At 37.8% G+C, this 16,467-nt stretch overlaps 1 protein-coding gene across 4 annotated transcripts in view; it reads left to right on the top strand.

The window, feature by feature from the left end:
• kif16b (kinesin family member 16B) overlaps positions 1-16,467 on the top strand; it is a 131,943-nt gene that overhangs the window by 13,460 nt on the left and 102,016 nt on the right. For all 4 annotated transcript variants that reach the window (XM_002931754.4, XM_012963845.3, XM_012963844.3 and 1 more), the window contains 8 exons: positions 2,562-2,631; positions 4,307-4,420; positions 5,242-5,358; positions 6,089-6,186; positions 8,413-8,522; positions 9,423-9,565; positions 12,033-12,201; positions 12,436-12,567. In XM_002931754.4, the coding sequence (XP_002931800.1) occupies positions 2,562-2,631; positions 4,307-4,420; positions 5,242-5,358; positions 6,089-6,186; positions 8,413-8,522; positions 9,423-9,565; positions 12,033-12,201; positions 12,436-12,567 (953 nt within the window). The remainder of the gene's footprint in view (positions 1-2,561; positions 2,632-4,306; positions 4,421-5,241; positions 5,359-6,088; positions 6,187-8,412; positions 8,523-9,422; positions 9,566-12,032; positions 12,202-12,435; positions 12,568-16,467) is intronic.

Raw genomic sequence — 16,467 nt, 5'->3', positions numbered from 1 at the left:
CCAAGGGTATTCCGCATAAGGGGTCTTTCCGTAATTTGGATCTCAGTACCTTAAGTCTACTAAAAAATCAATAAAACATTAATTAAACCCAATAGGATTGTTTTGCATCCAATAAGGATTAATTATATCTTAGTTGGGATCAATTAAAAGGTTCTGTTTTATTTCTACATAGAAAAAGGAAATCAGTTTTAAAATTCTGAATTATTTGATTAAAATGGAGTCTATGGGAGACGGGCTTTCCGTAATTCGGAGCTTTCTAGATAACGGGTTTCCGGATAAGGGGTCCGATACCTGTATTAAATATTTTTCAAAAACAGAACTGTGAAAGTTACTTTAAATATTGAATGCTTACACACACACACACATATATGTATGTACAAAAATGTTTTTGATGCTAATGTTGTAGAGCAGTGCTGTCCAACTTCTGTGGTACCGAGGGCCGGAATTTTTCCGACCTACGTGGTGGAGGGCAGATAATGGAAGCCAGTTTTGACCACTCCCCTTTTTGAAACCACACCCACTTGAAACCACACCCACTTGAAACCACACCCATGTTATCACATGATCATACCCATATTAATGGTTGTAGTACAGCAAAAACCTGCCATGCTCTGCCTGCCCTACCCTGCCTGTGTGCCATACTCTGCCTGCCCTACCCTGCCTTTGTGTGTGCCATACTCTGCCTTCCCTACCCTGCCTGTGTGTACCATACTCTGCCTGCCCTACCCTGCCTGCGTGCCATACTTTCCCTGTGTGTGCCATTCTTGGCTGGTTTGTGCCATACTTGGCCTGTGTGTGCCATACTCTGCCTGCCCTACCCTGCCTGTGTGTGCCATACTCTGCCTTCCCTACCCTGCCTGTGTGTGCCATACTCTGCCTGCCCTACCCTGCCTGCGTGCCTTACTTTCACTATGTGTGCCATACTCTGCCTGCCCTACCTTGCCTGTGTGTGCCATACTCTGCCTTCCCTACCCTGTCTGTGTGTGCCATACTCTGCCTTCCCTACCCTGCCTGCGTGTGCCATACTTTCACTGTGTGTGCCATTCTTGGCTGGTTTGTGCCAAACTTGGCCTGTGTGTGCCATACTCTGCTTGCCCTATGCTGCCTGTGTGTATGGCACACACAGGCAGCCTACAGTGACACAATGCTGGCACTGCTCCTACAGTCTGCACAATAACTATATATTAAAAAACTTTTTAATTGCAGTACCACCTCAGTATATGTTCTTTTTGTAGTATGCAGGGATTATTTGTGGGTTTCTACTGCTCCTGAGGTGTGAACAGGGGAATAATGGGGGTAATTACAGCCTGAGCCTGAGGTGTGAACCCTGCAGGGGGTGAACAATGCAGAGATTAAAAGGTGTGAACAGTACAGGGGATTACATATTTAAACAATACAGCCTGATTACAGCCTGAATCTGAGGTGAGAACCATGCAGAGGGGGGCAGTTAATCACAGTACTGATACCATTTAAAGCTTACACAAGAGTAAGCCATCAAAGCAGCCAGCCAGGTGGGGGGGCCACACAGAGGGGGGCCGCCAGTTGGACAGCACTGTTGTAGAGAGTTAATTTCAACATATCCTTTTTTCTTATGTATGTTTAAGAAGCCTGACCTCTAGTGGCTACTGCATTCAAGTTTTTTTTGTTTCTTTTTGGGGTTATTAGTGTAAATACTTGTAGTCTAAGCCAGAGTCTTGACAGATTTTCACTGTCACTCTTCCTGCACCAGTGGAATCTCATGCACTTGGACTGTGGCACATGAAGCATTTTGCTGACAACCAATACTAAAAAACTAATAAATTATAATAATCATTTGGCTTTTTGGTTTGATGAAAAAAAGTATTAAATGTACTAATTTTTTCACAGGTATTTATTGTTTTCCTATTTATCTGATAAAAAGGTTGCCTAAATTTCAGTTCATTTAAGATGGCCATGTACTGCCATTGTACAAGTATGTAGGGAGGATGTTCCAGCTAATATTTCTGTGCCATGTATATCCGTTGGTTTAATTTTTTCTACCGATTCAACATGCCATCCAGTAAATGGTGCAGATAATAATGGCCAAGTTCAAATTCCTGCTGTTCTAATTGTTCAGGCTTTTGGCCTGAATGAACAGCCCAATAGAAAGTTGCCCATTCTGTGTATGGCCTTAGTATCTTTCCAATTAGCCTATCGTTGATCAGTCAAATACCAAGGGGTATTAGCCATTGTATGGCCACCTTTAGAGATTATCTGAAACAAATTTTCTGAACAGATGTGCCTAAATCAGAGATAGACAATGTGACCTTCCAGGCAACTGCGCAATGGGTTATTATGAAGCTTAGCATCATCATTGAAATGAACAGGTACTTGAGTAACATTAGTTTATCAGCTCACAGTGCATGGCTGATGCAAATCAGCACAAGCTGTTTGTTATTATTGATTTATACATTGTTATATTTATATAGTGCAATGTAAAATAATTGATAGTCCAGACATACTGTATGCATATACAAATTGTATTACATGCTGTCTGTTTGGTTTATTTCTACAACATTATTTGATATTGTTTTTTTCTTTAGGGAGAAGGATCTGGAGGCTAAATTTATTATTGAGATGGAAGGAAAGAAGACAACAATCACTAATATTAAGGCAAGTGTAATGAAATGTTTCTGTTTCAGTCCGTCTCAAAATAATGCAATAGTATGGCTAAGGCAAGCATCTTGCCCACTTTGTTCTTAGTGCACAGAACAGGTGGCATCTTTGGTGCTCCTATCCTTACCCATTATTTGTCCATTTTCATACTATTTCATGCTTATCTGATCAAAAAAGAAAAAGCAACACAAAAGTATAGTTTGCTGATCAAACAGCTGGTGTTGGAATATTTGAAATAGTTTATAAAGAATCCATTAACAGACTGAGAAGAGATTTATACCTTAAAGGATCAGGTAAAACTAAGTAAGCTTTATCAGAAAGGTCTATATAAATGCCATGAGCACTCATAAAAAAACCTGCACTCTAGTCCTCTATCAAAAGAAACACAGGATTTCTTGTCTCCTTTTTTGTAAACATGTTGTTAGGGTATCTCAGAAAAATCCTTCATTCCTGCAGCTCTCCTCTCTCCCCTTTCCTGCTCCCTTCTCCCATAAGAATTCATAAAACTCCATCCCACACCCATAGGAATGTGTGATCTGAGCTAGACTGCAAACAGGAAGCTATGAACACCAAGCTAAAATGGCAGCTGCAATCAGAGAAAGCTTCTAGGGCTCTTTACTCAGGTGTGATAAAGTTTATTGCAGAATAAATATAGCATTCTAGGTGGCACTAATGTGGCAATTCTATTGGCAGTAAAATGCCAAAATGACTTTCCTTCTTCTTTAAGCACTCAGAGCATGAATATGTGGTCTATAGATGGACTGGAATGCAAGAAATTAAGGACCCTTTGAGTGAGGAATCCATTATATACATTAATAACTGGTGTCATATTGATAAACACATTCTAAAAAATCAAAATGCATGCAAAACTTGATGCTAAATTATGTAAATCAAATAATGAATGAGTTGGAAATGTATAAGTGTGTCTAATCTTTTTAAGTTTTTTTTTTTTCTTTTTTTTGTTAAATATTAAGCCTTATTAACAATTTTTTGGATGCACATCTCCATGTTTTTTCCCACAATGCAATGTGTTTTGTGTACAATTCACCAATTTTGAAACAAATTATTGTTCATTTGGCAAATTGCAAGTTGGATGCAGGTTCCAAAGGATGCAGCTATTTATTGCAACTTGCTAGGGAAGCTCTGGAATATCCGCCACCTTTAGGCTGTTGGTAACTCCAGTCTTCCCTTGAGTCACTATATGCAGGTAATTAAGTAGAACAGGCTTTCTTTTGCAACTTGTTTGTAGCACTTATAAACACTTGCACTTGGGTTTATAAATGAAGCTTATTGTGTTTCCTGTAAATTACAAGAAAACTCCAGCACACACGTTCAATACAAAATAGTAATAACATTGTCGATAGACTATAAGTAAATTTAATCGTATATTGTGCAGCTCTTGGACCAATCTGTAGCTATCAGGGGCCAGCTCCCCAATGAGTAAACCTTTCCAAAAGGTCAAAATGCTCGGTGTTTAGAAAAGGAATTTTTATAAGCAATACACCTAGTGCCACCCACCTGCCATGCACCCAAAAAAGTCAAATTATAATTATAAATTACTAGTTACGGTATACAGGCCAATTTTCAAGTGTAGTGGAGACCCTGTTGTGATAAGACATGAATACACCATAGTAAAAGTGTATAGATTATTGATATATTTGTCTTTTTTCAGATGCCAGATGGAATCTCTGGAGATTTGGGAAGGGAGCGGACCAAAACTTTCACATATGACTTTTCCTATTTTTCTGTAGATAGTAAAAATATTGATTATGCATCACAAGAAAGGGTACGTATAGTATTGCTACAGTTACACTGGGAATTTATTAATGAAAGAGTAACTAATGTGCACAATGAAAGTTAACTTAGAGATAAACCCTTAGGGCCGTGGGTTGTAGAATTTATGGCATAATAGCACCAGTGGCTTATATTCTACTTTTCCTGTTAATTTATGCTGCAGCAGTGTTTTCATGGTAACACAGGGCTTAGCAGATCAAAGAGCTAACTAGCAAAGTCCATTATTATGGATGGCAGATACCTTTGATTTATTTTTTATTATGATTTTTTACATTTTAATTAGATTTTATGTCTATGGAACACAGCTTATTTCAGAGGACTGTGTCAACTAAAAAGCACCTTCAGGTTAACTTCAGTATGTTATAAAATAGTCTTTTTTGGCAGCTTTTCAGTTGATCTTCATTTTTTATAGTTTTTGAATTATTTGCCTTCTTATTACTCCTTCCAGCTTTCAAATGTGTATCACTAACCCCGGCATCCAAAAAACTGTTACTGTGCGAGGCTACAATCTTGTCTCTATTTTAACGTAGTGCCTGGTTGCTAAATTAATTTGGGCCCTAGGAACCTAGCTAAATATTTCAAAAAACACTAATAATAACAAATAAAGACATATTGGAAATTTGCTCAGAATAGCACTCTCTTTGTCATACTAAAAGTTAACTTCAAGGTTAACAACCCCTTTAAAAATGTATTCGCAGATGAAACTCTAATTGTAAGTTATTCAGTGTTTCTATGATGTTCCACGGTAAAAGTAATTCTTACAAAAATATGTTTTTAAACAAGTATAAGCAGATGTGTGTTGTTATTTTAAAGGTTTTCAAAGACCTTGGCACAGATGTCCTCCAATCAGCATTTGAAGGATACAATGCCTGTATCTTTGCCTATGGACAGACAGGCTCTGGAAAGTCTTACACCATGATGGGTAACCCGGTATGTGTGAGCTTTGGTTGCAGACAGCTGTTTTCAATGGGGGCTCATAAAATTGGGACATTTGCCCAGACATTTGCCCAGAGCCCATTATCAGACCATTGTCTGGTATAACTTTTGACTAAAGGTACCCCCTTTTGATTCAAACAGGCTTTTTTTTTTTTTTTTTTGCTGTGTGATTATGGTTTGCCCAGCCAAAGTGGCTTGTCTGGTCCTTATGTTTACTTCAGTAAGCACATACTTTTTTTTCCTGCTTACAATATATTTAAGTTCACCTGCATTAAAGTATTTCTATCACAGATTTCTTAGCTGTGGTGACCCATCAGTGAGATTTTTGCCCTGGGCTCACTGGTACAGGTACCTTAAAGCGGTTTTACAAAGTATTCCTATTCTTCATATTCTTCACAGTGAGCGCAGCTAGGTTGTAATAGCATGCCTTCAAAACTTACTTGGCTGATTTCCTGAACAAGCTTATTCAAGGCTTTTATCTACATTTCCAACGTTTTGGTCACACTTGGTGACCTTTCTCAAGGGAAAACAAACAATTTATGATTCCTTTTATCAGCACCCAGGCAGATGACAAACTTCCAGTATATGTTATGTTATCTGTCTTGGAACTCAAAATGTTTAATTTACAAAGCATCAAGTGTAATCTGTGTTTTTAAAATAGTATGTTTCTAAGTATACATATATAGTCCAAATTGTAATATTTCTATATTTTCTGCTTTTCTAGGGTGATTCTGGATTAATCCCCAGGATATGTGAAGGCCTATTCAGCAGAATCGCTGAAACAACACGATGGGGTGATGCATCTTTTCGTACAGAAGTCAGGTATACTTGAATTTTGGGAGTGGGATAGAATTTTAAGTTAATGATACCAGGAGAATGTAGCTGTGTGTTCAGGCATTAATGATCTTTATAATTTGGCCATTGATGACATCACCTTTACATAGACTGAGGAGTCTTATTCTAAAGCTAGATGGGATGGCTTTTTATGGTGTTCATTTGCAAAAAAGTGAAGATTGTGACTGTCCTATAGATCAGGGATCCCCAACCTTTTATATCCGTGAGCCACATTTAAATGGAAAAAGTGTTGGGGAGCAACACAAGCATGAAAAAGGTTCTTAGGGATTCCAATAAGGGCTATAATTGGCTACTTAATAGCCCCTATGTGGACTGGCAGCCTACAGAAGGCTCTGTTTGCCATTATATTAGGTTTTTATGCAACCAAAACTTACCAGGAATTCAAAAATAATCACCTGCTTTAAGGCCACAGGGAGCAACATCCAAGGGGTTGGTGAGCAACATGTTGCTCACGAGCCACTGGTTGGGGAACACAGATCTAGAGCAACAATTTTGGAAAAGAAGACATAAAAGCAAGATATTTGCAAATGCCAATTGAAATTTCTTATGTTGTGTCATTGTTTTATTCTGTAGTTGGTCAGAAAATCCATCAAGGCAAATTACATTGGTCAGACCCTATCTTTTGCTATGTCACATGGAGTTGTGCAACTATCTGCTTCTGTCAGTTGAAATAAAACTCTGTAACAGAGAGGCAGCCTGAGTACTAAATACGCCAGAAAAGGACAGGCAAGCCAAATAGATTCTCCCTGATATGGATAGCTAGCTCATGTCTGACACATGTACATTGCTCCTTTGAAGTGATAAAGTAATAAGGGAGAATAAAGTCAGGTGGAAACAATATTCTAAGCAGACAAGGCTATAACAAACCTTACTAATAATGGGAGACTGGAAAGGAGGTTCTGTCCAAACACTTAATTATAAAAGTGAACAAATGACTGGTCATGCATGGTGTATTATGCATGACTTAAATTAACCTTAGTGTATTGTATGTATGTATGTATGTATGTATATCTTTATTTATAAAGTGCTACTTATGTACACAGCGCTGTACAGTAGAATATATTAATATAAACAGGGGATTATTAAGATAATAATAGATAAATACACAGTATAACAATAAATACAAGATACAGTTGCAATAAGGTAAGAGTTAAAGACACAAGGATGGAGGTCCCTGCCCCGTAGAGCTTACAATCTATATGGGAGGGTAACTTACAGACACAAATAGGAAAAATAAGTGCTGTAGGTCACAGTGGGTGTCATTACAATATGAGTGCTAGTTCCCAGATCAGGTTCTGGGCGAGTGCTCCAAAAGGTAGTCTTTAAGTTTCCAAGATCACCCCCACAATGGGTCTCTGTTCAACTGCCACTCCCCCCATGGTCTGCTTTTTCTATAGTTACATCACTGGCCCTTTTAAAGGGGTGTTTCACCTTTAGGATAACTTTTAGTATGTTATAGAATGACATACTCTTCACAACTTTCCAATTGGCCTTTATTTTTTATATAGTTTATGAATTGTCATTGTCTATGGAGTCTTTACAGTTTTCAAATGGGGGTAACTGCCCTAAATGCAAAAAAAACTGTTGCTCTCTGAGGCTACAATTTTATTGTCATCATTACTTTTTATAACTTATCTTTCTAAATAGGCCCTCTCCTGTTCATATTTCTATATCTCTTTTGAGCCACTGCCTGGTTGCTAGGTTAAATTGGACCCTAGCAACCAGATAGCTACTGAAATTCCAAACTGGAGAGCTGCTGAACAAAAAATGAAGGCCAGTTGTTAATTGTCTTAGAATAGCTCTCTACACATTATACTAAAAGTTAATTTAAAAGTGGACTACCCCTTTAAGTCACTTACTATTAGTTCTGAAATGACCTGCTCAGTTCTTGGTTAGGTATCATGTTTGTGCTAATCATCCCAATCATACCATATATTGCCACATTCAGTTTGCTGATTCTGCCATACTACTTGAAAATTTGGTGCATGATGCTTGGGAAATGAAGAGGAGCTGCAACTCCCTCTAACACCTTTTAGTTTTGAACTAACAGAACAATATAATTTGGCTACTGAGGCATTGACCAGTTATACAGTTCCCATCTATTTGGCCCACAGATGTGCTTTACACATAACGATTACTGCATTATATATATACGTTTTTTAACGTGTTTTAACTCTGATGCTGTTTCTCCAGTTATTTAGAAATATATAATGAGCGAGTTAGAGACCTGCTTAGAAGGAAGTCATCAAAAACATTTAATCTGAGAGTTCGAGAGCATCCCAAAGAGGGCCCTTATGTTGAAGGTGGGTACATTTTTTTTCCTTTTTCATTTTCAAACAGTACATTTGAATTTATCAAATAATGTGTAATGTTGTGTTTGCAAGTGGTCTATTAACCCATAGCAACCAATCAGAGGTTTGCTTTTAAATAGCGGACAACTAAATACAACCTGCTGGTGGATCGGTATGGGTTGGTAGATGGGTTAAAATTTGCAACTTTTCTCACAGTAGTTGCTAATTGGTGGTTATCTAATTAACTTGCTGAATCCTGTTTATAGATATGAGGGACACTAAACATTCAGTATAATTAATAAAGGCATTTTTTTATTTATGCTGTTCTGAGCAGCCCATTTATTTTATTTATTAAAAACACTAGTTTTCTTTTTTTTGTATTAAAATGGCCACACAAATTTTTCCATTGTGATTCACCTTCTCTGGTGAATCACATGCAGGGCGCCTATTGACACAGGAAAACCCTAAAGCTACCACCACCTATTTGTATTAAAATGATCAAGCAAATTATGCTGCAGTTATTGTACAAACATATGTGTTGCGCATTCTGTCCTTTGACTGCTTTTTGGTATTACTGGTTCCTTCTGTTCTTGTCCTGATTGGTCTCTCCTACATTGTTTAACGGTCAGAACCTCCAGGGCAGAGAATAGGAGTTGACAAACTTATACTGCTGTCATATCCATTTTATTTATAAATAACTTTAAAACTTTCAAATATGTGTCATTTCTTTCATTATGTAAGTTTTATTTTTGGGTTTGCAGTATATACACTTTAATGGCTTAGTGTTCCTTTTTAGGAATATGTATAAAACCCATCTGCCCTTTTTATAGAGTGAATTCATCTCTCAAAAAAGGCCTTCCAGTGTTGTGTCTTTAAATAAAATGCATTACTATTTTTATTTTAATAATACAGATTTGTCAAAGCATTTAGTTCAGAATTATGGTGATGTGGAAGAACTAATGGATGCGGGAAATATCAACAGGACCACTGCTGCCACAGGGATGAATGATGTGAGCAGCAGATCCCATGCCATTTTTACAATCAACTTTACTCAGGTATAGCAACAAAGTGTTTTGTATTGATTTTGAGACCCACTCCTTTGTAGCCTTTGAACTTTATGCAGAACATTTTTTTTATTACTTTATCTACGACTGAATAATTACTGTGGACTTTTTAAGTATATTAACAGATAATGTATACATACTTATGTATATTGATATAAAGTGCAGATACAGCTTAGTTATCCTTCTGCACTCTAGGAGCTCAAGGATTCCAACTCCCAGAAGTATTCTGGATCGGGTGTTCAAATGAGAAGCTGATATTATAGGTTCCTGACACACTGGAGGCTGCTTATGGCTTACATGGATTTTTGGCACAAAGTTACAAGATTGCCCAGAGGGCTTTTACAAGCACTTTTGCGATTTATTTGACATATTGGTTTTTTTTTTTTTTAATGCTTCACTGCTCACTTTTGTGACATTGAATAGAACTAAGCAGAGGACCATCAGTAACAATAAGGGGTTGTGCTTGTGATATCATGTAAATAAATAGAATAAAATAATATTTAGCACAAGTGCTCAAAAATCACTGAGCAACTGTATGTTATGTTGTGCCAATAGGTATGCATACAACAATAAATACAGATAGATACAAGATAAATACAGTTGCAACACAGCGCTGTACAGTAGAATATATTAATACAAACAGGGGATTATTAAGATAATAATAGATAAATACACAGTATAACAATAAATACAAGATACAGTTGCAATAAGGTAAGAGTCAAAGACACAAAAAGTTGGAGGTCCCTGCCCCATAGAGCTTACAATCTATATGGGAGGGTAACTTACAGACACAAATAGGCAAATGCAGTATAAGTGCTGTAGGTCACAGTGGGTGACACTATATTATAAGTGCTGATTCCCAGATCAGGTGCTGGGTGAGTGCTCCAAAAGATAGTCTTTGAGTATGTGGCTTCAGAAGCCATTTGGACCCAAGTTAATAATGTCAGTATTTATAGAAGTGTATTTGTATAGGTAGTTTTTAACCTCTCAATCACACCTTGCGTATTTTGCCCCTGTTGCTTTTTTTTTTCTTTCTTTAATGCAGTACTACAGAATATGTTAATTTTAGTCTAATTTACTTCCATCCGCAGAAAGGATATTTGCTGGCTTTTAAAGCCAGAAGTTTGAACGACTTAAACTCATAAACTCATAACCATCCCAGGAGACAAAGAACAAATAAACTGTTGAGATGTTGCTCAGAGTGTTACAGACACAAGAGATGCATATAAGTGAATCTTTGTAGGGCCGCTGAGGATGAGCAGCCAGACACAATCCTTGGACTCTGCAGAAAACCTACAAAACAATCAAATTAATTTTAAAAATGTGTCTGTCTGGGCCAAGGCCAGATTGGAAAGGGTCCAACAGAGAGTGGTGTGAGGGGAAAATGAATCTGCAGCTTGTATCCAGGCAAAAAAATTGTTCATTCAATTCCTTAATAACATGATAATAACTTTGCTTTTGTAATGGGATCCTTTTTTTTTATGCAGTAGCCCATTGGGAAAGCACTATCTGCCCTTATGCCTGCACAGAGAACTGTGCCAGCAATTAATAGCGTTAGTAACTATCTCAAATAAATTTACCTCTGACAGTCTGAAAATGAATTGTTTGTGCTTATACATGCTCACCTGGCAGTGTATGAGTTTAGGTGGCCATACACCGGCCAATAAAAGCTGCCGTCAGCTTATCAGCTCCAAAGGCCTACATAACTGATATCAGGCCGAAAATTGTCCAGGTGCTGATCAGACAGGTTTAAAAATACCGATGGGAAGAAGAGTGCATTGGCACATTGATCCGGTTCTTGTCCCGATCACCTGCATCCCATAAATGTGATTTGAACGTTTGGCACCTCAAGGTGGGCATATCGGCCAAAGATCAGCTTGTTTGGTCACCTTCTCAAACAAGCACATGTTTTAGTGTCAGTGCGACCATGTTAGACAGTGAATGCTTGTGTACTTGGGAGAATCTATAAGTAAAATGATTATTGCAGAATTATGTCTGAGGGCAAGTAAGTGAATGTGAGGATCAATCTGGCCACACATGTAATAGTTGGAATTTTTTCCAATTTGAACAAATACGTATTGAATCAGACTAGGCTAATTTGAACAGATTGTCCATGGCCCTTATCCATTGGTTGATGTGGACCCATTGTGATTTTTTTGCCTGGCAAATAACTGAACAACTCCTGATCAACTTTTTTCCATAGGGCACTATTTTTTTTTAGCTGTCTGATTAGGCAAGAGAGCACCTTGTGGCCATTAACAATCTTGTTTCTTCTACACAGATAGATAAATAGATAGAAATATTTTGGTCAACTTTTCCTTTAACTTATTACCCACCCAGCTTAGTCTATTCTGGCAATGCTTTTTTGTTCCTATTCACTGCTATTAGCTCCACTTCTTTGACTACGGCAGCATGGTGTGCTAATGTCATTTACTGTTTCTCTTCTTTCTTTCACCAGGCTAAATTTGATGCTGAAATGCCTTGCGAAACAGTTAGCAAGATTCATTTAGTGGATCTTGCTGGAAGTGAGAGAGCCGATGCCACTGGTGCTACAGGTGTGCGGCTGAAGGAAGGAGGAAACATTAATAAATCCTTAGTCACTCTGGGAAATGTCATTTCTGCCTTAGGTATGCACCTACATTCACTGCTGTAATTCTTCCATTTATGTGTGTGGTTGACATTAACTGTTCCCTTCTCTTTGCATTGCATTCAGTAGGCACAGCTCTCTTCTCTGTGCAGCTTCACGGTTAATATCTTATTTCTCCATTTAAAACTATAAAAATACCCCTAGGGCGTCCTCTTTCAACGAAAAGGGAAGAGAAATATTTGCAATCATTTCATTTTCTTGCTCTCTTTTTCAGCTGATTTATCTCAGGATGCAGCCAACCATCTTGCTAAGAAAAAGCAAGTCTTCGTGCCTTACCGAGATTCTGTTCTGACTTGGCTCTTAAAAGATAGCCTGGGAGGAAACTCCAAGACCATAATGATTGCCAGTAAGCATTTCAATTTCCTCTAGTTCTTATCTAACTTTTGGAGGCTTACTGCTGAATTCACCCAATGACAGATTTGTTTACTTCCCTTTAAAAATGTTGGCTGAAAACATTCAATAATGCTTCTTTGTCCATTCCTTCATGGTGTGATCTTAGGTTATTTTGCTTACTTGCAAACAGCTGAAATGTCCTAATAAATAATAATAATACTAATAATGATAATAATATATCACACAATCAGTTTAAGGATCTGCAAACAAAAAGGTCCCAATTGGTATCCAGACTTTTTTCCCCATTCAATTTCAGTGGTATTAAGGTGCTTTTAAATAATACATTTTATCAATTACATTAATACACTTTCATTTATTTTTTTAAAAAACATTTAGCATAGTGTTGGGATAAGTTTTTCTGCACAGAGAGTCATATTTATCAGCATAAATGATATAGAACAGTGTGGCACAGTACAAACACCTGTGCATTTAAACTGCACATACGAACTATCTTCATTAGACACCAGTGAGGCAGTATCTTACTAGATGGTAAGGCATCTTTTCGATGTAATAAGCTTTAGCTTCTGAACTTAACCTCAGTGAACAGGATTTGGACTACTTGGGCTGCCTAAAGACGACCCATGGGTTGGATGGGGCATGTTTTATTTTATGGCAACATAGACTTTTGTGTTGGAAACATTGCACTGGTCTAGGCACTACATGTGTGCAAAATTTCCTTCAGTTTATTATGGAGCTTTCCTACGTACTCATTCATTAGTGATACCGACCAGATTAGCAGAAAATGGTCTTCGTTAAAGTGGTGGTTCTCCACCTTTTTATCTTCTTCTATGAGAAGGGAAGCAGGAACCTAGACAGTGAGGATGCAGTGGAGGTAATCTACTTTTTTTTCTGAAGCATACTGAAACATTTGATATCTCTTTTGCAAATTGTTAGAGGCTGCTGTAAGATAGACTCTAATTGGCGCATACGCATTAATCACTAAAGCCAATGGAGCACACTGCTGTCAAAGTGAGTTTGTTAGCAAGGCTTTCAACCCAGGTTCAGCAACAATACTGCTGTCCCATAATATCCTCAGTACAACCTACCCATAACTGGTTAACCATGTGGTTATTTTAAAACGTTAGTCATTCAATATTTAATTGTTGTATTGCTGTATTTAATTTCACAGCAATTAAAGGTCCCTATAACTTTTTTTTTTTTAAAATCCCTTTGTTTTCATTTATTGGTTTGTTTTTATCTTTTCCCCCATCTAGACTGGTTTGCTAAAGCTTTTTTTTCAGGTCCCATACTCCCCCATTTGTTCCTTAGTCCTAATAAGAAGCTAGACAGGGGTTTAGCCTAGGAATCAAATAATGTAGTATTTTGTCATCTCATAGCCTGCAGAAAGAGAAACTATGCCAGCACAAATATCTCTCTGTTCAAAGCATGATAGGAAAACTGTAGGAAAAATTTACAGATTAGAGCTCTTTAGGTTAGTGCTGTCCAACTGGTGGCCTGCCACCTTTCTGGCAGCTGTGGCTGCTTACCTTTGTGTAAGATTTAAGTGGTATCAGTACTGAGATTAACTGGCCCCCTGCATTGTTTACACCTCAGATTCAGGATGTAAACCCTTGTAATGTTCACACCTTTAAGACTGTAGACGCCCACATTGTTCACCTGTTCACACCTCAGACAGACTGTAGGAGCAGAGCCAGCATTGTGTCACTGTTTGTACTGCTTGCCAAATGCTGCCTGTGTGTGCCTGTATTTATTGCTTGCCCAATGCTGCCTGTGTGTGCCTGTATGTACTGCTTGCCCAATGCTGCCTGTGTGTGCCGTACTCTGCCTGCCCTATGCTGCCTCTGTGTGCCATACTCTGCCTGCCCTATGCTGGCTGTGTGTGCCATACTTTGTTCGGGGAGGGTTAAATAAGGATTTTATACACTAAACTAAGAGCTTGCGGTTATAACAGGGATTGTCGGAATATGGCTTCCAGGCTTGATACTCTTAGGGGCTGATACATCGAAGTTCGGATTAGATACGATAATTTCTGATGATCGCAAATATCCCGAAAAATAAGTCACAAAATTTTGTATCCGAACGATCGTAAACGGCGGGAAAACCTTTCCGACTTTGATCCTTCTGTGTATGGTTTTGGAAGCCTCCCATAGGACTCAATGGCACTCTGCAGCTCCAACCCGGCCCAAGGAAAGTCTCCCATAGGACTCAATGGCACTCTGCAGCTCCAACCTGGCCCAAGGAAAGTCATGATACCGAAGCGTGAATGAATCCGAAACTTTTGTACTCGGCGCAACAAAAACGAAATTTGTCACACAAATTGGTGTGCTTTTTGTCACAAAGTACAAAAAAGTTGCGCAAATTAACGAAAAATTCACAAAAAATATGCACAGTACAAAAATTTAAAAAAACTAACAAACAATTCTTTTGTATTCGGAAGCAATTGTACTTTGATAAATGAGCCCCTTAGGGTATTGTGTTCATAGAGCTTTGCTTGATGTTGTATGTAGTGAGCCAATTGCGTGGCGCTGAACTTTTCTTGTGGAGAAGGTTGGTATTTATATTTGCAGTAGAGTGAGGGTTTTACCATGTTTGGTCAGTAAATGCAGAAACATTGTTCAGTCGAGAGGCTAATATGGTTGCTAGTATTTTTATATCTAGGTTGAGTGAAATCGGTCTATAATTTTTTGGGGATAGTGGGTCTTTATTTGGTTTTGGGATTACTGATGCCCTTTCTTCATTCATTTATGGTGAAACTGGGTGGAGCTTAGTAATGTGTTGAAAGAGTTTGTATAAATGGGAAGTTAGTTGGCCTTAAACATTTTTATAGTAAAGAGAGGAGAAGCCACCGCAGCCTGAGACTTTATTTAATTTTAGTTTTTTAATTGTATTTTCTATCTCTTGATGCATAATATCATTTTCTATTGTTTGTTTCATTTCTGGAGTTAATGGGGTCAATTTATATTTTTTTTCAAGGAATGAGTCTATAGCCATGGTGTTTTCTTTATTCGTGGAGCTATAGAGATGTTGATAGTAGGTAATAAATGTTGATGCTATCATGTTAAGATTAGAAGAGATATGTCCATCTTGTCTGATTTTGTGTATTGTGTTTCACTTGTTGGAGTTGTTCTATTTGCTTTGTTAGTTTTCTATGTTTCCTTGTGAAAATGGGTGTGGATCTATTTAGGGCATGGTTAAAGGATAAATTGAAGTCCCCACCCCGGCAGTCCTTGCTCTGGGGTTCTGTGCAAGTTTATTTGCTATAGTTTCAATAAAGAGACGGGAAAGTCTGTTGGTGGATACGTGTAGCGTATAATGTATGGTAAATCATAAAGTGTTCCTTAGAGAATATGTTGACCTTGATTGTTTAAGTTTACTTTCTTAGTAATAAAGGGGAACTTGTTATGTAAGAATATAGCAATAAAAATCATGACAGAATCCCTAAAAGCTACACCGTTGAAGCTCACATATGAGCTGAGATATCTGTCAGCGTGCTGTATTACAAAGATAGCCATAAATCATAACAAACTGTCTTGTCCCGTCTCTCAAAGGGCAACACAGCGACATGAATATTAACAGGGAAACGGTTGTTTTAAAGGGATTCTGTCCATTACATTGTATATGTAAATGAACATTTGATAATTAATAAAAATTAGGTATATTTACTAACAAAAATGAGAAGCACCAATAAAATGTGCCTCTAATTAAGTAGCAAGGTAGAGGTTATAGAAGGCACAGAGGTGTTAGAAGGCCCTGTATGGTATGGGATACAATATCCGAAAACTCATTATCCTGAAAGCGCCAAATTATGACAAGGCCCAAAGACCCTGTAAAAATAAAACAGTACTTAATATTTGATCCAAACTAAATGACATGAGTGGCAAAACAATCCTAT

The sequence above is a fragment of the Xenopus tropicalis genome, chromosome 5 (assembly GCF_000004195.4).
Source record: "Xenopus tropicalis strain Nigerian chromosome 5, UCB_Xtro_10.0, whole genome shotgun sequence".
Taxonomy (NCBI): domain Eukaryota; kingdom Metazoa; phylum Chordata; class Amphibia; order Anura; family Pipidae; genus Xenopus; species Xenopus tropicalis.
The sequence above is the reverse complement of the archived record's forward strand: the minus strand, read 5'-3'. Positions and strand labels throughout refer to the sequence as shown.